The sequence below is a fragment of the Mugil cephalus genome, chromosome 8, assembly GCF_022458985.1.
Source record: "Mugil cephalus isolate CIBA_MC_2020 chromosome 8, CIBA_Mcephalus_1.1, whole genome shotgun sequence".
In the NCBI taxonomy this organism is placed as follows: domain Eukaryota; kingdom Metazoa; phylum Chordata; class Actinopteri; order Mugiliformes; family Mugilidae; genus Mugil; species Mugil cephalus.
In genome coordinates this window covers 9,704,654-9,729,150 of record NC_061777.1, presented here as the reverse complement: position 1 = coordinate 9,729,150, position 24,497 = coordinate 9,704,654, and the positions used below count along the sequence as shown (strand labels likewise).

General features: G+C 42.9%; 3 protein-coding genes across 3 annotated transcripts; all 3 read left to right on the top strand.

Annotated features, from left to right (window-relative positions):
- Positions 1 to 593: 593 nt before the first annotated feature.
- Positions 594 to 11,582, top strand: nim1ka (NIM1 serine/threonine protein kinase a). The gene is made up of 7 exons (XM_047590940.1): positions 594 to 1,002; positions 6,510 to 6,773; positions 7,240 to 7,608; positions 7,757 to 7,869; positions 8,891 to 9,012; positions 9,107 to 9,253; positions 9,906 to 11,582. Exons 3-7 carry the CDS (start codon positions 7,298 to 7,300, stop codon positions 10,662 to 10,664), a joined length of 1,452 nt encoding a protein of 483 aa, XP_047446896.1. The 5' UTR covers positions 594 to 1,002; positions 6,510 to 6,773; positions 7,240 to 7,297; the 3' UTR covers positions 10,665 to 11,582.
- Positions 11,583 to 12,008: 426 nt separating this feature from the next.
- Positions 12,009 to 17,962, top strand: creb3l3l (cAMP responsive element binding protein 3-like 3 like). Its single transcript, XM_047592482.1, has 10 exons — positions 12,009 to 12,155; positions 13,671 to 13,802; positions 14,022 to 14,415; positions 14,618 to 14,727; positions 14,846 to 14,938; positions 15,180 to 15,286; positions 15,645 to 15,713; positions 15,823 to 15,907; positions 16,025 to 16,118; positions 16,229 to 17,962. Exons 2-10 carry the CDS (start codon positions 13,671 to 13,673, stop codon positions 16,633 to 16,635), a joined length of 1,491 nt encoding a protein of 496 aa, XP_047448438.1. The 5' UTR covers positions 12,009 to 12,155; the 3' UTR covers positions 16,636 to 17,962.
- Positions 17,963 to 20,409: 2,447 nt separating this feature from the next.
- On the top strand, positions 20,410 to 22,097 carry gadd45ga (growth arrest and DNA-damage-inducible, gamma a). Its single transcript, XM_047593137.1, has 4 exons — positions 20,410 to 20,580; positions 20,694 to 20,795; positions 20,913 to 21,123; positions 21,285 to 22,097. The coding sequence occupies exons 1-4, from the start codon at positions 20,528 to 20,530 to the stop codon at positions 21,396 to 21,398; spliced, it is 480 nt and encodes a 159-aa protein (XP_047449093.1). The 5' UTR covers positions 20,410 to 20,527; the 3' UTR covers positions 21,399 to 22,097.
- The last annotated feature ends 2,400 nt before the right edge of the window (positions 22,098 to 24,497 follow it).

Genomic DNA, 24,497 nt, shown 5'->3' with positions numbered 1-24,497 from the left:
ACTACATATTTATTGAAATGCCGTATGACATGGGTGTTATTAATATCTTAAATTAGTGCTATCATAATCCATAGTCTGTACCTCACGAATAGATATAACTGAAATGTTAAGGTTGGTGTAACCTAAATTATGTAACAAACCAAATGTGTTACAGTTACTTTTTTTTTTTTTGCTGTATTTGTATGGAATCAAATGATAAATGTAAAGCAGTTGGTCCCAGACATTTTAATACATTTTTATTCATCAAATTTTAACATTGGCATGCATAAAATGCTTGCATTATACATTATTTACTGTTAGACAAGAAACGTCCCACACAGTTTTATAAAAGCTTTCACACCATAGTGAACATTGCATATTTAGTGAGTCAACATGGGTGACATGCACCAACGCAGTCAGCAGAGGGTGTGTGGCATTAATTAAACCTCAAACTGAATGAGATGACAGCTCTTTCATTTATCTGTCTGTCAGCTCTTGACCCGGACTTGTGAAAATGAACAAGCTACGAGATCAGACTTATCTATGCAGGTGGATAAAATGCATTAAGGGCAGCTCCACTTAACTTCTAATTCACAGCGGCAAACAATGCCAGTCTAAATGCAATGCCTGCTTATCAACACACCTCCTTAAGTCCCCAGCTTGTTCCCTGACCCCACCTTGATCTCCTGCGCTAATAGCCTGGCCAGCGAGCGTGGTGCGTGACACAAACAGATCGGGTTACCTGGCGTCCCTAACCACCTGCGCGGAGCGGGACAGCTCCTGTGGTACTGAACTCAAGTGTTCCCGGTTCTTGCTTCTCATTGGTTACGCGGCGGACTCCTCGGCCAGCCGCTGATTCGCCAGTTCACCTGCTCGTTAAGCGGATTTCCTTCACAACAGACCGAGCCGGGGAGCAGCTGCAGCGGAGCCGGTGCGCTCAATGTCACCGGCACCGGAGAAGATGAATTTTGTCGGGAGGACCGTAAACACTGTCGCCACAGACCGACGAAGACGCTCAGCCAAGTAAGACTAATTCTGGTGTTTCTGGTGGTTCTGCGCTGTGTGGTCTTGGTCAGAAAGAAACACCCTGACTCACAGGGGAATGGCCTGCCGCGGAGGATGGTAACTGTTGACTATCACTGAACGCGGATGGCCAGTTCACCTAAGTGATGCACTTAAGGGTGCGATTCCTGAGAGAGCGAGATTTTGTTTGAAAATGCTTGCATGTTGTCGCAGAAAATCCATTTGTAGAAGCAAATGCAGTGCAGTAACAATCAAGATTGTCTACCCAGCATTATGTCACTACTGCAGCCGCAAAGCTCGCCTTAAATAATGCGACCATTGGACTAATTATAGTAATATTTTTTCATAATACCATTGTCCATTTTTGTCACATTGATGTTTTTATTTATTTATTTATTTATTTTTTTCAAAACATCACTTGTAACTGATCTTATGGTTACGCACGCACGTTACGCACGCACAGTCATAATTAACTTCGTCGCCATGACCCCAACTTTTTTTTTTTTCTCTAACGTTTCGAATACACGACTCTCATTTATCCCGGGCTGTAAATGGGCACAGCCTGGGTCTATAGCACCTGTTGCGCTCTGATATGGCTTCTTTTTTTTCCAAACTGACAGCGAATTACGGTTTAATAGCAATCCACTGCATTTGAATAGGTTGGATTTAAATAAACCTATTGCTTACAACGATAGGAATTACGCACGAGCACAACATGGGATTGTCAAAGGATCGCAAACAACATGCAAAACCTTGTTATATGAAATGAAAAGTAGCCTAGTCCAGTCTAAAGTCTCTCTAGTCTAAAGCTATTTCCACAGAGTGACTGGCATATTTGCATTGTGTGCTTCCTGTGCTTGGTGATAGATTTGGGTCACACAATTGTCTTACCATTCTCACCTTATTGAATCAAACTGCCATCACCCTGCATAATGTGGGTCATATACGTGATATATTTGTTTTTGCCCTATTTCGTGAAGTAAATACCCGGAAGGGGAGAACAATAAAGTCATAAGTCTTTACTCTGTTGCATTATAGGCGTATTCTTAATCGTTGTTGTCAGGGTAGACCTGGATTGCTGATTGTTTTTCCATATATTAGAAGTAAAAATAATCATTTCTGTCTGAATTAAAATGTGTTCTTAATTTTCATCCTTTTGATCGTCAGTCAGAGAACATGAAACATTGTGCCTCGTGTGTTTTTCTTTGATGCAAACCTCTTTGATGTGGTGATGGTGAATGACACGCAGACAGCTCCTGACAGCCAGAAGAAATAAATGACCGTCCAGATTTAGATTTGGACTGCCAAATGCAGGGTTTACAGTGTCTACAACACTGCTATGTTACTGTGCTCCCTATGTAGAGTGTCATGGCAACTTTGTTATAAGACCTTAGAGACATAATGTATGTAGCGTTGTGCTTGTATGTATGTGTTCTGTATTGCGATGCCATCTTAAGGAACAACAGTGCATCTATGCACAACCGATAGCACAAGGGAATACAGAGTAGTCATAATACATAAAAGATTAAATAAAGATATGTAAATTGAGACGTAGGTGGGGTCACATAGACTCCTGTTGATCTAGCATCAGTTTCAGCTGACCATTTGCAAAGCTCTCCTGGCTCTTTTGCTTTGGCGCGATTTAAGCGGTGTGTGTATGTGTGTCAGGGGGGGAAGGGACTATAGAGGTCAGCCTGTTTTTTTTTTTTTTTTTGGGAAATGTAAAATATTTGCTGCATAGATTCCAGGGGGGCCTGCCTCTCTGTTCCTAGGGCCTTCAGTCCTCATTGTTGAAGTCCTTTTCACTGTTGAGCTTTTTCTTCTTGTCAACTGTGCGTCTCAATTAACACACTGTGGGGCTTTGTGCGGAGCAGGATTCACTGTCTGCGTGTGCACGCTGAATTGTATGCATTTACGTGAGTGTGCCTGTGCCCGCGTGAACGCATGTGCGGTAGGCCTGAATGCATAACTGGGAAAAAAAAGAGAGAATGGGACTTTGCAGAGCGAGGGAATGGACGTAAAGGCGACGGCAAGCAAAGCAAGGCTCTTTACTAGAGCCGGGTAGAGCAGATTGCATAGCTGGAGATGTGTGAAGCGTCTCTTCTGTGCTGTCACCTCATCTAAGTAAAGACACAAGCAGGCATTTGTGTGGCGGAACCTTCACAGATGGAAAGAGTGAGTAATTCTTGATGCACAGCTGCTGTGGAAGGGCCCTTGTGTTTTCCGTTGTTGGAGTGTGTGAAGAGGCTGCTGATGCTAGCAGTCTGACCGGCAGGAGAGTGCACCCGGCAGACCTTACTTCTTTAGGGATACTCAGACAATTGATTGACTGTCTGGGGAGGAAGGACCCACACTTGGCAAAGCTGATCATGTTTGTTGATGAGGGCCTGGCTCACTGCAAATTCAAGGGTTTGCTCGTGATAAGTAGTAATAGTTTTATATCCGCCTCTACAGCAAATTAGACGATTGAGGGATTAAACACAGCCAGCCCATTTTGACAAGAATACATCCCTGCATTAATCATTTGTGTCAGTAAATAGCCGCCACAAGATCTTGAATACAATGTTTTCTAATTGTCGGTAATACATCTTTCTGGTGAACAACATAGCACGTTTAATTATGTGCTTCCACACCAAAAGGAGCCCCAGAACACCCAGCCCAGTACACTGATTTCAAAAGTTTCCTGGAAACATCTTTTACAGTTTTTAGAATGCCTTGTCTAATTAAATAAACACGCACATCCATGTTGTCTTTTACAATATTGTTTTATTTCAATTTCATGCTGTAGGGAATTATTTGCTTGCAGCCATGAAGAACGAATGTTTGTTGCCAAAAAATGAAAAATAAATATGACTGTAATCAAGAAATGGCAAAGTGAGCATTTCTATGAAGTTCTTTTGTTATTTTTTGTGAATTTTTTTTTTTTTTTAGTTTGCCTAAGGCATGCATGTGCAATTTACTGCCAGGTCCCTAGTATTTCTCCCAGCGGTGCACTGTTGTGCTCTGTATTGGAGCAAATATTGCTGTGTTTATAATATCTTTCAGCCTGATAATTGACATGAGTATTCTCGGGGGCTCAGCGCAGCACTGCACCGCTGTAAATATAACACTGTGTGCTCTCTTCTTTGATACTCAGTTTCAGTTAATGCCTAATCCCCACCCCGACTTAAAGACAAACAAACATGCTTTGTCAGTGTCCATCACCAAGCAACCAGGTAGATTTGTCATCCAGTGGAAGCAAAGGACAAAGCAATCGGAGCAGGTAGACTCATCAAACCCTGTGCAATATACTTACATTTGAATAGTTACCTGTTGGCCCCGTTAGTATTTCTTTTCTTTTAATAACTATCATTTTGTAAAAACATTTGTATATATTTTAATAAGTTTGTTTTTTTAGTTGAAAAAATAAAATGCATTAATAGTAGGATACAATATTTGCCACTGACCATATTCCAAGATATATACAAATCCTCAAGAACAGGTTTTTGTAAACATTTCTCTATAATAATAATAATAATAACAGAAAAAATACAATTTCCTGAGGGTGATTGTGTACTCTTCCTGCTCCCTTCTGATAATTGATTTGTTTATCTCATGCATGGCCGCTCTTTCGTCTTTTTATTTACACACATAAAAGCCCCGGTATTCAGCACGTGTCGCTTTGTGCTGTGAAGCGGAGGCCTCTCCTCTCTTAGCAAGTCCTTTTAGGCTGCCCGAGATCAATGCGGAGATATTCATGGTGCGATGGCAGGAAGGTGTTTGAAGGCTGGAAGAGTCCAGGCCTCACAAAAGGGGAACTGCTTTCATTTCGCTCCTGGCGCCGCTTCAGCGTGGATTCATTCATTCATGTTAATATTGAGACGTGTGAGAGCTCGCCATACACTCGGTGTACCATTTCTGCTCTTGCCTCACGTCTCATTACGTGATGTCATCTTCTTCCATAACGGCAGAAAGAAAGAAGAAGCAACTGACTAATCCATTGTAATCTTTTTTGGTCATAGTATAAATCCCATTTGTCCCTAATGGAGCTATAAACACATACAGATTAAATACATTTAGAAAGTGTGCCTCAGTTATGTGTTTTTGTGTAGATCTGGTAAACAATGGACACTTGGCTAGAGGGGAAGCTTTGAACTTTTCACTCTAATCCTTTAACTGCTCAGTCGACTCAGGTGTCAGGCAGAACAATCGAGCAATTCTGCTAAACACGATGAACTACCAAAGTTAAATTCTATGTGTTCTGCGTAGTCAGGCTGCATTCAGATGCATCCGTTCATTGTCCCCCTCCCGCCCCGTAGTGGAGCCTATCCCAGCTGTCACCTCTGCCAGTTCAGAATCACCAATTAACCTAGCGTGTAAGTCTTTGGAATGCGGGAGGGGGGCGGAGGCACCTGGGAAAAACCCACGACGGCAGAGGGAGAATATGTGGATTCTCCCCAGAAGCTCCCCACTTGTTGCTGGGAGGAAACGAGTTTAACCACTTCACTACTGTACTGCCCAACACAGGCAAATTCTGATCATAAAAAATAAATAAATAAATAAAAAAGGACAAAAGCATTAATTCAGCGCAATTATCAGAGCAACTTAATGAATCTGAATCATTTCTGCGGTTCACTCTCACCTCAGGTTCACCTTTTCTTTTTGTTCTTCTCACGGGACGTTGTTAGGGCTTCGCTCTCTGAGTAGCATGCAGTTATCACCTAATTACACGATTATAAACTCGCACACACAGTACACAGGAGGGAGTGACACTCTCATCACTCATACTCCTGCCATTTGCAATGGTAGTTGATCACGCAGGTATTTCAGGTTGTACGTGTGAAGGAGGCGAGGGTCTCATTTGATTTGTTTGTTCTGGTTCCCGTGGCAACCTGCCCCCCCCCACACACACACACACACACACACACACACACACACACACACTGCCCGAGTCGCCCTTTGGAGCAGGACTCAAGTAGAAAATTAGGAAAGAATTAGGGTGACGCTTGAGCACATGCTGCACAGGAACACTTGTGCTGACCTGTGCACGCAAACTCTTCTGTGCAGAGAGTGGAAAACAAAATAATTGTGCGCAGCTGCTTGACCTATTAAAACAAATCTGACAGACTTTGGTACGGTATGAACATAAAAAGAAAATGAATAAAATGAATGAGTTGTTAAGGAGAAATGAATGGTATCGTGAACGTTGAAATACTTTTTCTTTTTGTTTTGCATGTCTCTTGTGCTTCACTCCAGGTTGTCTCACTAACCAGCACAAGGCTGCACTGACACTATCACCTGTTCAGCCTCTCTCCTCCAACCTCCCCCCTGTCCTGCTCCTCTTCCCTCCTCCTCTTCCTCCTCCTCCTCCTCCTCACCCCACGGCATATTTATACCCCGGAGACTGAAAAGAGTCCATTAAGGCTCTGCGGACCTCTTCGGCAAGAGACAACGCCGAGCGTGAATCTGATAACGCATGGTTCACCTGATCTCTGTGCTCATCCCTTTTTTTTTTCTTTCTTCTTCAGCGACTGCAAGTGAGGAAAAACTTAAACATCAACCACGAGACAATAAACTGCTTCAAGCTCCAGGACAGATTGAGGCGCGGGAGACTTGGGAAATTGTGGATGCAGCATGTGCTTGTAGCCATGAAGAATGTGCTTGGACCAGTTTGGTTGAGAAACACAGAAGTGCTCATTCATAAGAACTTTTCAACGAATCAGCTGTCTGAATAGTTATGATATTTGGGCACTGAAAACGATGTACCTTCTAAATGGCTGGCATGTCTGAAGGTAAGTCAAGGTTTTGTTTCATATACATTTACTCAACTTTTACTTAGGATCTATGACAGTTCAGCATAGTATTGCACAGAGATTATCTTGCATTTACAATTTACATCATGTTGATTTATGCCTGGCTCTCATTTAGTTTTAAGTAAATACTGTATTTTAGCTATTGTGCTCATTTTGTAAAATTGGAGGTAAAGCTATGACATGTTCATGTGCTGCAAAGCAAAAGATCCCTATTTTCACGTTGTTAGAAAAATACACTTAATGTTAATGTTGTGGGTGACAACACATTTTATACCTTGCCAAGCCGTCCCATAAATTCAGCTGTTAGACAGTTTTCTAACTTGTTTACTTGTTTTACTTTAATTTTAAAATGTGCTTAAAGAGTGCTGCTCAAAAACATTTTGTCTCAAATATGTAATGCAAAGTGAAGATTTTTTTTTTTTTTTTTTTATTATTGTCCATCCAGTCCTACATCACTCCCAGCTATGAGCTAAGCCCACTCCACCCTGGGCGTCCCCCGCAGGATGACCGCTGTCTGCCCCGCCGAGAGCAGCCCAGAAGGGGTTACCGCTGGGGCAGGGGCAGCAGGCTCTCGGGCTTCGGGGGCAGCAGGCATCACTGGGAAGAGCTCAGCTTCCGGGGTAGAGACCGGAGAGTCTAATGGAGACTCTGTCGGGGGGTCCGTCGGAGGCACGGCCGTGGTTGCGAGTGGCCAAAGGTACGCCCGCTGGAGCCGCCAGGACAGCTCTGACATCAACACGGACGATGAGGGCGCAACCGTCCGCCGCCTCACTCCGCTGGAGAGGCTTAACCTGGACATGTGCCAGGATGACAGGTAGAGCCTCGGATCATCATTTGTGGTCATGATCCATTCATGAATCTGATTTATTATGTTTCTGTTGAAGGTTTTCTTTTTCTGTGGTTGCTCTGCTTTAGTAAATCACGTATATTATTACAGCTTCTGTTGTGTACTTATGTCGCAGGGTGGTTCGCGAGCTAACAGTGGGCAGGAGAATCGGCTTCTACAAAATTCGCGGAGAGATTGGGTGTGGAAATTTCTCCCATGTGAAGCTTGGAATCCATGCGCTCACCAAAGGTAAACGACGCTTTCACATATGTGAGATGGAGCTGACATTTGCACAGGGACAAATGAAAACATCAGCTAAGCACAAGCCGACTAGATGCTGATAGAACCATGACTCATTACTGAAAGGAAGTTCAAAGACATTTATCCTAAAATGAAATAAAAAAGAATTAGTCTCACATTTTCTCTGGCTTCCTGTTTGATTTAAGTCATAAGGTGGTTGATAAGCTGTTTCTGTCAATGGACAGCGACGCTAACAAGTGTGTCCTCATAGAGCGATTCACTAACAAGGTGATGTATGCCCGACCAGGGGGCTGATTCAGCCACAAAGAGACACACTGTCTGCTGCCCTTGAACAGATGGATTGATTAGAGATCTCCAGTTTCCTTAGCGACGGCTAAAATTGTTGCATGCCTCATCAAAGGCTAAAGAGAGAGAGCAAAATGAGTGTGTTGCTGTGTGTGTGTGTGTGTGTGTGTACACCCTGTGGTTTGCTATCTGCTCTTTGCTGTATGCGTGTTTTTTCCTGTTCTTTGCAAATGTGTGTGCGCGTTTAAGTGGTGTCATTTAGTCAAAAACAATATGAGCTGCAATGCATTTTGAATGCTCCTGTTGAAAGCTATGTCACAGCTGAGAGGGAGCCCAATACACCCTGGCCTTAATAATGCATACTGAAGCACAATTAGATATCTCAACACCATTTTGCCACTTAAGAACTTTTCGGTATTCAGTTACCTGTGGTCTGTTTTACATATAAATCATTTAAAGGAATACCGCCGAGATATCAGTTGTTTGAATTTGACAAAGCAGTTTGACTCTTCACCTCGGTTTGATCCTGCATATCTGCTCAGACGTGGAGTCACTGCAGAATGACAAAGAGTATGTCTGAATAAAAGAGCACTTTTCCCTTTACAAAATTAAATTTCACTTTTAAGATGAGGTATGAACTGACTCCCTGGGGGATGATAATCAAGAAAGTAGTTTTTCTGAAGGCAACTGATCCTTCATCAAACTTTTACCTTTGCGTCACTAGACAAAGTGGCCATAAAGATCTTAGACAAAACCAAGCTGGATCAGAAGACCCAGAGGCTGCTGTCCAGAGAGATCTCTAGCATGGAGAAGCTCCACCACCCAAACATCATACGACTCTACGAGGTTTGACTCATATCGTGTGCTCTCGTGCTGATTTATCTCTAATCTGACTTCTCGTGATCAGTTCAGTGCATTTCTCTGCCTCGCTCTTCCATAGGTGGTGGAGACTTTGTCAAGGTTACACCTGGTGATGGAGTACGCGGGCGGAGGGGAGCTCTACACCAAGATCACTACAGAAGGGAAACTATCGGATACTGATAGCAAGATTGTCTTCGCCCAGATACTCTCTGCTGTTAAACACATGGTCAGTATGTGTGTTCTTACGATTTTTTTTATTTATTTATTATTATTAGGTATGTAACGGTGATAGTTGTGTTGTCACTGATAATTAAAACGACCCAGAAGATGACAACCTACACTGTCTGGTCTGCCACCACAGTAACCTGGATCAACCATGGAGTTCATTAAAATTTAATCCAGCCCTCTAAACCATTTAATCTCATATGACAACGTCTGTGGCTGTTTATACCCCACTGAGCTGGATCTGCTGCTTTTCATACACAGCATTTACATTTTAGGCATTCATTCTTAGTCAAGACCAGCTTATTTTAAGTGTAAATGGGAGAATAAACTGAGGCTTAGAATTCAAAATCCTAAACTAACAAAGTAGATTAATAGATTCATTTAAACTCTGGAATATGTAAATTCAATGGACAATATGGTGGAAATATATACAATATCTGTTCTGGATCTAAAATAAATTATCATTGGGATATCTCACAAGAAAATACTTGCAACAATGATTTGTGTTGGATTCAACATCCAAATAAAGTCATTTTTAACTGGAGAAACATTCAGTTTCACGGTATTCTGTCAGGTAGAATTTACAGAAACAGCTCACTTGGGTTCAAGTGAGTGATATTTGCATGACTGAGTCCCTCCTTGTTTTCCCGCAGCACGAAAACAACATCATCCACCGTGACTTGAAGGCAGAAAACGTCTTCTACACCAGCAGCTCGTGTGTCAAAGTAGGGGATTTTGGATTTAGTACGCTGAGCCGCCGTGACGAAACACTCAACACATTCTGTGGCTCTCCACCTTATGCTGCGCCTGAACTCTTCCGCGATGAGCACTATGTCGGCATCTACGTGGACATCTGGGCCCTGGGGGTGATGCTGTTCTTCATGGTGACGGGGACCATGCCGTTCAGGGCAGACACTGTGGCCAAACTGAAGCGGTGCATCATGGAAGGGGCCTACGTCCTGCCCACCTGGGTGCCCGAGGCATGTCAGCGGCTGATCAGGGGGATCCTCCAGCCCGTACCATCTGACCGCTGTACGGTGGAGCAGATGATGGGCTGTGAGTGGCTGCTCCCCGTGGACTTCCCGCGCCCCATGGAGCCTTTTAAACTCGACCCATCCTACCTAGCGGAGAGCGACACATCTGAACTCGAGGAGGAGGAGATGGAGGTGAAGCTAGCACTGGAGACGCTGGGAATCACGTCAGAACACATCCTCAACAACCAGGGGAAAGACTGCAGGAGCTCCATCACTGGGGTCTATCGGATCCTGCTGCACCGCGCTCACAAGAGACGGGTCGTGGAGAGCATTCCTGCGGTCGCGCAGGTTGTCGGACCGTCGACAAAAAGTAAAAAGGAGCGGCTGAAAGTGTACCGCAGTTTACGCCACACATCTAAACTCTGTGTGATCCTGTGACAAAATGCTCTGCTTTGCTCTAGAAATAAATTGACTTCATAGTCTGGGAGAAGACTGCATGGATTCCACTAGAAATCAAAAAAGTGCTCTTCAGTCCAGTAATATTTGAAATCATGGTAAATAACACTCAGCTCCTGAAATCAGGCATTTCTTAAGTACCTTGTTAGTAAAATTAGTCTCAGTAATAATGTTGCTGCCAGTCACTTATTATTATTGTTTCATTTTCCTGACAGGGCGGGGACCCCTGATTCTCATAATTTAGAAACAATATGAGATGTATAATTAATTTTACTAAATATAGTAAGGATTAGTAGGCATACAGGTCTTGCTACATCAGTCACACAGGACAGATATTTACAACATACAGTAGCTCACACCCATTCAATGCTCAGTTGTGTTGTAACAACAAATCCTGCGAAAATCAATGTAGCATAAATCTAAAGGAAAAGAGGTAGAAATCCACGACATTATGCTGAGGCGATAAAGTGGTGAAACATGCAATCAATACATGAAATGTGCTGTCTTTAATGTTCAATTGCACTTTTCTTCGATGCCTTAGGTGTTTTTTTTAACATGTGATGAGATCTGATGGACTGGTTTACCTATAATCCTTAATGTTTGTGATGCTATAAATAGAGATTTCACATCTTACGTATCTCTATGAGATGTTCCTACTGTTAGACCGGTTGACCTCACATACCTCACTATTTTCCCCATGGCTTGAAAAAAGCCTGTGAATGACATTAAGCTATGAATACCCAAATACCAGCTACAAGAGTTATTGGTTCGTGTGGCAAAATCACTGACACAATTTCAGTATGAGATTCAGTCGTTGGATTTTTAATCATATGATGCCATGTTCATGCTAATGTGCTGATTGAAATAAATAAAAGTATGAAACACACTTTTCTTCTCCTTTTATGATGCTTTCAGGTTTGTTTTGTAATTAATTATTTAAATAATTATTTATTGCATAGTTGCATAGTATATCAATGTCTTATTTCATTTTAAAGCAAAAAATAACAAAACATGACATCAAAATTTTACATAATTTTTTAATATCAATTAAATGTGGACTTTAAAAAATTTGCAAATTATTGCACCATGTCATTTTGAAAGGCTGAAATACAGACTGCAAGGTAAAGTAAACACTCAGCGTTTTACAGGCAGCTATTTATTATATTATTTTATATGTTTGGTGAATGAAATGAAAGAAAATAGCTATTTTGATTTAGTATTGGTCGCATTTCGTTAAAAAATGTAAGGTACGGAAAAGCAAAGGACTACACTGCCCAGAGACACTTCCTGGAAGACACGTACTCATATCCGCCTTTGCGTGATGACGCAATTTTTGCCTCGTTGGAAGGGGCATTCAGGAGGAAGAGCTGTGACGGTGGACTGTGGTGCTAGTAGAGAAAAGCTCAGAAGAGAAACCGAAAAGACATCCGGACTCACTCACACGAATGGTATTCGGTCTCCTGTCAAGAAACGGTAAGAAACACATTGTCTATATCGTATGCTTTTAATGCTTTTTAGTGGGTTTAAAATACACGAGGGACCACGCCCTCTGTACATGAAGATTATGACAGGATTATTAGGCCAACATTAGTAGCTGACTCGACGGTGTTGGCCTAAGACGTCTCCTGACTTCTGCTATTGCAACACATGGTGCAATCAAAAATTTTAGCCTATTAAAATGAAACAAAGAGAAGCTTTATTTTTGTCAATTCCTTCCATAAATCGGTCGTTCACGTCTTAAAGGCTGCAAGACGTTACTGTTTGTTTTATTTTTGTTCATTAAGAGGACCCTGCATTCGTTTTTTATTTTAATTTTTAACTTGGGCCTTTTTAAATAACAGTGCACATACTTTTGGCACAAATCGAAGGATGAAGCTTCATATTTGTTTTGACACTTGATACTGTGTTCATGTCCCGTGACAAAGGCGAGGAGGGGGCGGTGCTCAAGTACAGGATGAGGTCATGGTGGGGTGCATGGCTGCCGGTGATGCAATATACGGAGCTGCTTCACATACGTGTTGCAAATGCATTTGCATATGTATGCATTTGTTATCAACACGCCGAGATATGACCAGTTGTTTGCTCCCATCGCATATACGCATGCACATGCGCCTGTAGCAGCGTCCACATGGCAAAGCACAAAGCGCCACCTAACAATGCATCAGTAGAGTGGAGTGGATGCTCACTGCAAGACCATCACGTCATTAACAACGGCACCCCTTTGTCCTGTTGTATCATGGTAGAAGCCTCACTATCACTATCAGAGCAGTGTGATAAGAGGATGCCACGCTAATAAACCCTGTACCTTGAACTTATGCATGAAATGTATTGATATTTTGGGTGTGACTGCTGGCAATGTGCAATATGATCACTGACAAGCAATCACAGTTATCTGGATAGGAATGATGCTGACAATGAGAATCTGATAGATATGCTCATACATATGAGGATGTCATCTTGGGTGTTTGGTGCTGTGAAAACAAGAGCAATACGAAAGAATGTTTTAAAAATAAAAGAAAGAACTGAGAGTCATTTCTCATTTTAGTGAGCTATAACTGCCACATCATTTCATGGCATTGCATCATTTAACTGTATGGCTATGACTGATCGTTATTTTCATAAATGGCAGCTGCATAATAATCCCTCTCAAAATCCTGTTTTGTCTAATCAACAGTCTGAAATCTGTCAATAACAATATGAATTTACTGTCACATAAAACAGGCAAAAAGCCTACAATCAAATTTGAAATGTTATTTTTTTTTTTTTCGCCAGAGAAATGTCTTATTACACCCAAAAAGATTATTTTTACAGTTAATTTAGTGACTATTCTACAGCTAAATCTCAACTGTGAGACCAATAAAGTCTGAACTATATCACAAAATGACAATGCAGTATTCCAGAAAATAGTACAAGACTTATCAGAATCACTATTATCCAAACCAAGATTTTATGGTTAAAAACATTAAACTTGATGTTGTTTTGTTACAGATGTCAGTTGCTGAGGAACTTCCAGATATGGACGGAGCAGACCTCTTAGGGTTGCTGTTCCACGATGGATCTGCGGAGCCCTTTTTTCCAGACGAGAACGGGCTCATTGAATCCTGGCTGTCTGAACAAGAAGTAAGACTACATTTACAAGCTAGGAAAAATAACCTTAAAATGAAGTTAGCTACATAATAACCTTATTTTTGAAGGACCTAAAATGCTTCTGTGTTGCTTTGGTTTTATGATTTGTTTTTGTGCCTAACCTCTAAATGTCCATGGAAACAATACCAAACAAACTACACAATCAGACAGCTACTAAAAACCTTGGCAATCTTATTGCCTTTTGTCTCCCAGATGCTGACAGGTATGGATACTGAAGACTTCCTGTCCAGCTTGTTAGATGGAGAGGACAACATGGAGGCCATCTGTCCCTCTCATTCCCCCCTGGGCAGCGACAGCGGCATTTCTGACGACAGCAGCACCGGCACAGGAAATAACAATCTGCTGAGTTGCCCAAGTCCTAATGGCAGCGATAGCGACATCGTGCCCAGTCCCAGTTACTCTCAGCCCAGCCCGGTGCACTCTGACCCTGCCCTGACTTCAGGAGAGCTGCAGACTGAGAGCCTCGAGGCCTTGACGGTCCAGGCAGACCACAGCTACTCTCTGCTGCAGAGCGGAGGGAGAGACATGGACATGCTGCAGAGCGTGAGGGCAGAGAAGCCAGATACTGATGTCTTCATTGATCTGGGTATGTGTTGTTTGTACAACATGGGCAATTGCAATAAAATACAACATATTAGAATTAACAAAACAAACACAGCAAACAACATATCTTGGCACTAATACAAATAAAAAACAGTAAAAAAGAAAGAGCTGTGCAAATGTGAGACATGCCTATAAGGTTAGAAACCAGGTAAAGTTTGTTTTAAATGAATATTTATTCGCGACAGATGACCTGGTGACTGAGGACATGGAGGAGGACGTCACCACTGAGCTTCCCTGCACTCTGTCCATAGAAGATTCAACACAGGATTCAACACAGACCAGCAACACAGACCAGGTTAGACCAAAGAGACTGCAGCCGATGTGCCAGTATTGTCTGACATGCATCATTCATCCTTTGTTATTGTCGTTTTTTATATATTATATGCGCCTTATGTCTGTTTTCCTCTCTATAGTTCGTGTTTAAAGAGATTGTGCTCACCGAGGAGGAGAAGCGGCTTTTGGCAAAAGAGGGTGCGACCATTCCCTCCCACATGCCTCTCACAAAGGTAATTTTCAGTTTAAGTCCGTATTTTCTTGAGCTCAATTTGTTGTAATTACAACAATGTTGTAACAGTTTGGACACATATTGAGGTCTTTGTCTCAGTGTTTAGTTTATTTACCCCAGGATTCGTTTTCTATTTATCATGCTCCTGTTTGGTGTTTCCGTGGCACAGCTTCTCGGGGCTGTTTAATATACGCGTCTGTCACGTCAACATTGTGGTGAAAGCTCGCTCTGCTCTGTAACAGGCAGAGGAGAGGACTTTGAAGAGGGTCAGGAGGAAGATCCGCAACAAGCAGTCGGCACAGGAGAGCCGCAAGAAGAAGAAAGTGTATGTCGACGGACTGGAAAACAGGTGAGACAAAAGAGACAGGAATGCACACAGTTCATTAGGTACACTAGGAAAACACCACTACATTCTGATTTAACCGAGCTGCACTAAGTCCTCCTTCGGTGCTGTTATTATGTTCATTTTATGTTGGAACATAAAGGCCATAAAGGCGGTAATTAAACTGTAAAATCACTTTTGTGTTTGTTGCTCTTAGCCCAGCCCACTGAAAACTGGGTTGTCAAAAATACAGGAATATGTGTCGGCATACGACGACAGCTCAATAGTGCAACAAACCACAGTGAAAACACATTTCAATCAACAGCTCTCTTGCGTATTTTAAACTCGATGCATCATTTAATCACTGACCCATTGTCTGCCACAGGGTTGCCATCTGCACGGCACACAACCTGGAACTGCAGAAGAAAGTCCAAATGCTTCAGAAACAGAACATGTAAGGAGCCCGAGATATCGCTTCTTCTGTGTTCATATGTGGTGACACATGTCCAGTCAAGTTTTTTTTTTAATCTGCCACATCAAATTTACCCTTTCCTTTCGTACAGGTCCTTGATAGAGCAACTGAGAAAACTGCAGACCATGGTGAAGATGTCAACTATGAAGGCCAGCACAACCAGCACCTGTGTTATGGTAAATTTGTGGACTATATTAGATATTTATTTATATTTTTTTAAAGAAAGTATGAAGCTCTTTGTCGCTGTGGTGTATTTTTTCCCTCAATTCTTTCTTATTGACTTTGCCCTTCAGGTGTTCCTGCTCTCTTTCTGTCTCATCATCTTCCCGTCAGTGAATCCATTCGGTGGAAACGCTGAAAAGAAGGAACTCTACACGCCGTCCTCCAGTAAGTCATCGTAAAAATGATAGAAAAACTAAACATTTTGAGCGTAGGTCTGTTTATTTGATATATTTTTGTGACCGAGCTTAATGTCTTCCTTTTCTGCATTTTTGCAGTCATCTCTCGAACCTTGCGCTCGCTGCCGCCAGACAGCAGCGATGCCATCTCCTACCTTGAACCTGGGGAGGACGATCTCGTCTTAGTGTCCCAAGCAGAGGTGGAGAATGTTAAAGCTATCTTTGCGGGCGGTCAGAAGAATCACACGCCGGACTACCAGAGGGTGGAGCAGTCTGACTCGGAAAGCGGCGTCAACAGCAACTCTTCGGCAGACTTCCCCAATCCTGCTCAGGCAGCGGAGATGAAGCCGGGGCCTCCGGGCAGCGTAGGGGCCTTACAGGAAGGGTCCATTGATCCTGTAGTGGCATCTGCTGTGGCGTATGAGGTCACGGGATCCAAGGAGAACTGGATAGACCGTAACCCCCCTTCTGTCATATTGCAGCAGCACCGCTCTGATGAGATGTAGTAGGGACGTGTTGATTATTTTATCCAGCAGGTGGAGCAATTTTCCTAATGTCTGAGGTACCAGAGACACTTAAAAAAAGGAGGAAGGGAAATTATTATTTATTCAAATATAGGATCATCCTGTTTGTCCCCGCTTTTCCTCTTTAGCAGCCTTCAGGTATACACACAGTTACTTAATTTGCACTTTGTTCTAATTTCGGTGTTTCTGAAGGCAAGAAGAACTGGAATGTAATTAACATACAGTATATGCCTGCGCTGCTGCAGGCTACATGCTACTGATGTGACCCTTGAGCCTTTATATTGTGCAAAACAGTGAACAAAATTGATAAAAATTTAATGGCACCACCTTCAGGAGTGGCAGTGGATTACTTCAGGACAACTTGACGGCATTATCCTATATGATCAAATTTCAGGGAGAGCTTTTTTTTTTTTTTTTCACTATGTCTGATCCCCCTCCAGCACACTTAGTTAACGTCTGCTGCTCATGAATGACTCTCCAAAAATCATAGTTTACGTTGCCATAGTAAATTGCTAAGAAGAAAATTAGCCAGTGTTTTTATTTTCTTTTGTAATTGCAACCTAGTCAGTAACACCCAAAGCGCAGTAGAAGATAGGCAGCTTGATTCTCATAAAGCTTGATCCGGGTGGTTGGTTGACCACTGTAACGCTTAAGCCATTGCAGGACATTTGGCCATTTTAGAAGACTTGTAAAGTTCGTTAGTATTTCCCTTGTAACAAGGGTATCCATGCTTCTTTTCATTTTGGAATGCTTTGTTTTGTTGTTGTACAGTAAAGCAAGACAGAATATAGAAAAAGACACGAACTCTCGACTCTTATCAATGTTAGGTGAAGCCCAATCTGCCCCTGCTATCGCTTCTTTTAAACCTCCATGGCACAGTTCTTGCCTTTATAAACATGTATGAAAGACCTTTGCACCCGTGTGCACAAGATAAGGGGTTTAATATATTTGCTCAGTAAACTGTTTTGCAGTTAATACGTGCTCAAAAATGTCATGACCTGTTCTGTCAGTGAAGCATTTTTGTCATTTCTTCGTTGTATTTCCTTTTCGTTACTGTCAGTAATATATGGGATCTAAATGGTATTGAGACTACTTTTTTTTTTTTTGTCCTCCTATTTGACAAGGTGATGAGATTTTAAATGTTGATCATGTTGTACAAATGCACTGACATTTGACATAGTCCAAGAATGGAATGTAAATATATGAAATGATTGTAGCTCTTTCTGTACATTTGACTTCTTTATGTATAAGACATGTCTGAATATCTATAATAATAATAATAATAAACTTTTTTATATATCAGAATGAATCTCGATCAGTGTCGTTCATCAATTATTTTTTTTAATAGGTTCTTGATAGATTTCATAACAGCAATCTTTTAATATGGTGCCATTTTTGCACGCAAGCTCATATGAAATGCATACATTAACTGGAATTGTTTGCCACACCTTTTGACTGTTAGAGTTTTGAGTCAGCTGCCTTTCTCAAGATCAGGTGGCGAGAGTTGTTTCTAATGGGATTTTCGCTCCGGGATTTCCCCTGTGCTAAACAGCTTACTGCATTCAAACCTATCGTTTTGAGGTGCACACAGAGGATTGGATTTTAGACGTAAATAGCATGTACGTGTACAGCAGATGTATGGATGAAACACACGGATATTCTAAGGCTGAAGAAGGAAGTCATCTTTTAATCCAATTTGCATTTTGATTACATGTTTGATTACACACACACACACACATACACATACACCTGTTTCTTTCTTGTTGTTCCCCTGTGCACATGCTGCGTGGCGGGCAAACAATATTTGTCTGACTTTAGCTGGGACCTCAGCTGTGGGGGAATAACAGCAGTGACTGTGAGTGAGTCACAAGTGCGAGGCCGGAATCATGAGTCACGAGATAAGTCAACACGCTGTGGCCTGAATGTGTAGTAATATGAGAAAACAATCAGTTCGTGAACGACCAGCAGGTGGAGCTGTCAGCCCAGATTTCTGCCCTTTGCTCAATTCAAGTTTGCAAGTTAGGTTAAAGGTCATCCAATTAACGCGTGGGCGCATTGTACTGCGTTCAAATAAATGTCAAAGTGTTTTTTTATTTGACTCATCGTTTAACGTGAAACAGATAAACAATCTTCAGACAAACAACCTATGATATAATGCAACGTTCCTGTACTCAGGCCTAACCTTCGGTGATTGCTCGATTTGCTCGATTTATTAACATCTGATAGGGTTTCAAATGAGATGGTGCATTTTGAGGGTTCGTAAAAGCGTGAATTAGTCACACGCACTCTCAGGCATCGTATACAGTAGACACAATTTTCAAGTTAAGACAAGACCAGCCACCCAGTGCGTAAACATCTCACAGCCTCCGGCATCTGTCTGAAAGTGAATGATGTTAAATCTAAACACATGCGATTCGGCTGATAAGATAAGTTGGCCTGAAAGGGCAACTGGCCGTGGCACGTGGCGTTTTTTTTTTTCGGGAGAGGCCCACGCGCATCTGTCGGGCATCTGCCCCGCAGGGCACTGAATTGAGTGGGGTAATCAGGAGTGGGACGGACGCACACACACACACACTCACACCACGGAATGAACCGGAGCAGGTGGAGGACGTATTGTTGTGACGCACAGTCGCCTTTTTTTTTTCTTCTTTTTGTGCTCTGTGGAGAAACGACACGCGTCGAGACAGACCTGCAATTAAGGCTCTCTTTTCAACCTGAGAACAAAAACTGGCGAGTGCCGAGCGCAGACTGTTTGCTGGTGACTCCTAGAAAAAAAGGAAAAAAAAAAAAAAAAGAACAGTTGAGAACTGTCACCTTATTCGGATCATGGCTGGCTTGGCCTGTGGATGTCTCTCGCGGGACGGTTCCGTAACTCCCGGGCGGGCAGACTGTAAACACGCGTTAGGTAACCGTTTCGAGTCCGCGCGTACACGCACGCTAGTGCGCCATCAACAAGCTGTTTAATAAGGACAAGGAAAGTTCGGATGGGCTAAATATATCATCCTCCAGTGATTCCCCACGCTGGGGAAGTCCAGACTTAAAAAGATTGTTCCAGAGTTTATGGTGGAGCATATTCATCGCGTTGTCACTGCGATCCGCCTACAGGGGAGATCACCATTAGTTCATTCCATTGATACCTGTATTGACACAGTGTGAAATGTTTTCTTCCGTGACTCCAGGTATTAGCATAGCTGCCATGGAAAAATAGTCACCTTGTGCATGACACATATAAAGCGTAACCCACAGTTGGGTGCATTTGGTGTCGACGTATAATGTGGAGAATAAACAAATAAATAGATAAAGACCCCCTCCTGCAGCCGACACACACAAACATTTAAAGCATCTATTCAGTTTATTCTTAAAAGCCGTGCGCGTGTGTCACATTCTGCATTTAGCCTGTATTTTCCTTTTAAGTCCAGGTCGTGAAAACATGCCAACTTGTCCAAGGGCTAATTGAAGCCTGCAGCCAGTCCACTCTATCAGTTGTTGCAACGACTGTGAAAGTCCACCGTAAACAGGACTTTTAGTTTTTGTACAATGTGGTGATGTTGGATGTTGACAAGTCAAGGAGGAATTGGAGGCGGTCGGGGGTGGGGGGGAATTTCTTGAAAGGTCGTAATCTTGCCCCACGTGGGGTTGTCAACAAACTCGACCTAACTGTCCGGGGACTTTTGCTTTCCTCGCTCTGGCTGCTCTGGGCCAATGACATGAGGCAGGAGCGGAAAGACCGCCCCTTGCCGAGAAACTACGCTAACCCGCTATAAAAACACCCACAGCCCGTTCCGAGCTCAGAATAACACTGGAGACTACACAGAGAAGTGCACAGCCTTTTTACTGTTCACTGCAAAATCCCGATCGCGCTTGGATTATAACTATGACTCTGGAAGAGATCCGCGGACAAGACAACGCAATGGAAAATGCTGATAGGTAAATATTTTACCACCGATGGAAGATTATTTTAGGGTTTACCGATGAATGCTTTATGTCTGTTTTCTGATATGTTGCCGGTGACCTAATGAGGTGTGTTTTTCTTTGTCAAGGATGCAAAGTGCAGGCGCAGCCCTGGAAGAGCTGCTGCTCGCTGCTAAGAAGCAGGACTACCTGACAGTTGGAGTTTACGAATCTGCCAAAGTCATGAATGTGTAAGTATTGCAATTCGTGGAGCGCATTACAATCTGCTACAGTAGCGATTTCTTTAACATTTTGAGCACAAACACGAGAGAACGTTTGCCAACCACATGTCTCGTCTTTTTCTACAGTGACCCAGACAGCGTGGCATTCTGCGTCCTCGCCACCGACGAAGAGTACGAGTGTGACATCGCTCTTCAGATCCACTTCACCCTCATCCAGGCTTTCTGCTTCGACAACGACATCAACGTGGTGCGCGTCAACGACATCGAGCGCCTGGCCGACCTCGTGGGCGCAGACGAAACCGGCGAGCCCAAGGACGCGCACTGCATTCTTGTCACGGTACGTCCCCATGAGCAACCACTCAGTCAGCAGCCGGTGAATCATGCATGCATCATCCTCGTGTCTGAATATTCTGCGCACGCTGCTAGTTTGCTGGTGTCTGCACATGTGATCTGATTCTAAACCTCTCCTTCTCTTTTTTTTTTTTTTCATTATTTCAGAGCCCCAGTGCAAACCCATGGAAAGATCCTGCTCTGGACAAGCTGAGTCTGTTCTGCGAGGAGAGACGCAGTGCCTATGACTGGGTGCCCACCATCACACTCCCTGAGCGCTGAAGTGACAGAACCTTAAAGATGCTTCACATGATGATGATGAAGATGATGAAAAGAAAGTCAAGGAGCTGAGCTTCAACTGGGGGTCACGCCTTTCTGCCTCACTTGTCTGGATTATGAGGTTGTGGCTGCAGCCCCCCTCCCATGCAAGAGTGCAACCCTTCCAGTGCATTCTGGTTCAGTTGGTTCTGGATTACCCTGTGGAAGGGTTCAAGTTCAGAGTCCAAGTGCAGACTGGGTCAGGTGTACGAGGAGTGGGCAGAGCGCCTGAGGAGGAGCTGGACTGTGCTGCATAGTGCATTAAAAGTGCATTAAAAGATAAGTGCTGACCAAGTGACTGCTCTAGATAAAGGGCATCCAGGAAGTCACAGAGAAGGATACTGTGCAAGAAATGGACTTACGAAAGTGCGCAAGCTGGACTGAATCTCATCAGAGGGGAACGACTCGGATGCCGGTCCAGAAGAGGGTACCTGAAAGTGTCGAAACTGACTTTTCTCTTTTCTTTGTGAGTGCAGCCATCAGGGAGTTCTTGGATTGAGCAGAAACGCTGCTTGCAAATCCTGATTTGAGCTGCATCTCCACCTGTGACACTTTTTCCACGGACTATTATTCTTACTTTCACATATGCAGACAGAGCAATGCAATATGAATTTGAATTGTACTCATTTGAAATGTTCTTGTGAATAAATATTTGGAATCAAACCCCCTTTCTCTTCTCAGAAATGTCATTTCCACCTTGGTTTCCAGAGATTATCTAAAGCTACAGCAAGTTACCATGCATGTGTGTGGGAATTTAAAGCCGGATATAGACGTATCAGGAAGTGTTGCAAGACGAGGTTACTACTAGATAAGAAGTAAAGAGTAACATGTGGGTGACGGAAAAGTGAAGATCAACCACTGAGTTGGATAGACAGAGTGAGAGGCAGAGAGAGCTTGGAGAAAAGAGAGAGTACAACGGTTACAACATAATGACGCTTGAGACATGTGCTTTTTCCAGGCACTGACCTTTTACCGCTCACAGACCAGCTGCCTTCCGCGACAGTGTACAAAATTGCTGAAGCCGGGATTGAGGCTGAAGGTTGGAGGGAGGGGGCTGCAGGGGACGACTTTCTTTTGTTTTTTTTTCCTTGTGTACTGGCAGCTGGGACTGCGTGTCAGTGGGCAGTGAGTTGTAGTTTTGTGCAACCAAGTGGAAATTGGAGACAGTATTGCATTAATACTCTGCTCCGCTGTACAACTCTGAGGTTAAACATTACATAGGAGAGATGCACTTTTGGGAAATCCGCTCGAATTGAACGTTCGGTTAAAGTAATCTGCAATAGCCCATAGGACTGATGCAACACACATGGGGAAAGTGTCTTTATTCATGTAGACGTGTGCACGTGCAGTCACGTGCACGCCACAGACATTGGGCTTTAGTTGTAGCACAGCTGTTGCAGAATGGTCGGCAGATCTTCAGTAGCAGGTAAGGGGAAGCGCGTGAGGCCTGTGGTTGACTCACAGCTGAAGCTGACAGTAAAAGGTGGCCCACATCAAAGAGACTGCACACTTCAGAGGAACTCATCTTGACTTTCTTGTCAGCAGCCGACCACTGGTCATACCCTGGGCGAGCGCTTGGATGAACGCGCCGGAGCACAGGGTCATGAGCTGAAGCGCAGGCCTGTATGTGCAAATTCACACGCATACAACCACAGATAACCGAATGAGGCAGTCCTCTCTCCGCTGAGACAGTATCAAGTAGTCGCTCCGCGTTCTAAGAACAGAGGAAGCTCCACTCACAATTACACAAACCTTGTAGACATGAAATAGAGGGACTTTCCATGGGCATCAGTATTTTCTCTGGCAGGCATGCTCGAGACTCAAAAGAATTACCATAAATTCTGACAAAGCAAGTCATTTTATTTTTTCATGTGCTGTCAAAACAGTAGATTGGGATTAAACACTCTTGCGAGGCACTGATATGAAGACCAGTGTGGCTTGTGATTACTATTATGATCTGTGGTTGATGCACTTTGGACTCTGAATGAAAATGAAACCTCTCTCTGAGTGAGAGCTGAAATGCAATAAATTGTGAAAACCACCTGAAAAATTCCCAGAAGTTTCTTAGGGTAGACATTTATATTATTCATAATGTCATCAACAAAGGATACAAACAATATATGTTATGTTTGCAAGTATTTTGAAAAGCACTTAAACCATTTAAGCATTTATGCCAATAACTGGTCAATATACTTGGAAAATAAAGAAATATTTAATGCCCCAAATAAAAAGAATTTGCCACTAATATAAATGTGTTATTGTGTGCACCCTGCAACACTGGGTTCTAGTTAAGCATAATGTGTATCTTTCTTGACATAGTTCAGACAGAAATCACACTCATGGTTCTTTTGGTAGTTCAGAATGTACTTTCTAAAAGTCCTCTGCATCACTCAGGACCACATAATCCACAAGCTCAAATAATCAAATCTCTGTAGCAGCACCTCATGCAAGCCCTGTGCAAGACTGTGGAACAACAACATGCCTGTTTTGTAGTCTATGTTCCTCCTATTTGGCTACAGGTGTATGTGGACTGCCAGAGAACAAAGTCTTCTGGAAAGCGCTGCTTGCCTCTGCTGCTGCTGTTTGTGCCTCTCCTCCTCTTGGTTGTTGTGCCAAAGCCTGGAGCAACAGTCCAGATTGTTGAGGCAGCCGACTGTCTGCACAAAGTCTGAGCCAGAGATCTCGAGCAACGATAGAGTAAGAGCGAAGGAGAGAGACCAGACAGATGTGTGTTCTGACTTGGGAACGTTAGTGTTTTCAAGTGCAGCACAGAAAAATGACTAACATCAGGTAGCAGTTTAAGTGCCAGTTGTTGTTGTTTATTTTAACTGAATTCTTTCTTCTCGTGGAGGTGATAATGAGTTTTCCTCGATTTTTCGCTGCCAAAACACTAGACATTTGTCAATGCCAATCCAAGAAAATGCAATTTAATTTACTACTTTACTTTTTTCAAAATCTACCTCCTTAAAGGGTTATCATGTCAAGAATATGCTCATTCTCTTCCCTGTCTCTTGACAGTTAAAATCAATAAAATCAATGCAACATATCTGCCAATATGAAGCT

Coding starts and splice junctions, on each gene's coding strand:
- nim1ka (XM_047590940.1), top strand. CDS start 7,298: ATGACCGCTGTCTGCCCCGCCGAGAGCAGCCCAGAAGGGGTTACCGCT. Junction 7,609..7,756: donor GACATGTGCCAGGATGACAG/GTAGAGCCTCGG, acceptor CTTATGTCGCAG/GGTGGTTCGCGAGCTAACAG. Junction 9,013..9,106: donor ACATCATACGACTCTACGAG/GTTTGACTCATA, acceptor GCTCTTCCATAG/GTGGTGGAGACTTTGTCAAG.
- gadd45ga (XM_047593137.1), top strand. CDS start 20,528: ATGACTCTGGAAGAGATCCGCGGACAAGACAACGCAATGGAAAATGCT. Junction 20,581..20,693: donor GCAATGGAAAATGCTGATAG/GTAAATATTTTA, acceptor TTCTTTGTCAAG/GATGCAAAGTGCAGGCGCAG. Junction 21,124..21,284: donor CGCACTGCATTCTTGTCACG/GTACGTCCCCAT, acceptor TCATTATTTCAG/AGCCCCAGTGCAAACCCATG.
- creb3l3l (XM_047592482.1), top strand. CDS start 13,671: ATGTCAGTTGCTGAGGAACTTCCAGATATGGACGGAGCAGACCTCTTA. Junction 14,728..14,845: donor AGACCAGCAACACAGACCAG/GTTAGACCAAAG, acceptor TCCTCTCTATAG/TTCGTGTTTAAAGAGATTGT. Junction 14,939..15,179: donor CCCACATGCCTCTCACAAAG/GTAATTTTCAGT, acceptor GCTCTGTAACAG/GCAGAGGAGAGGACTTTGAA.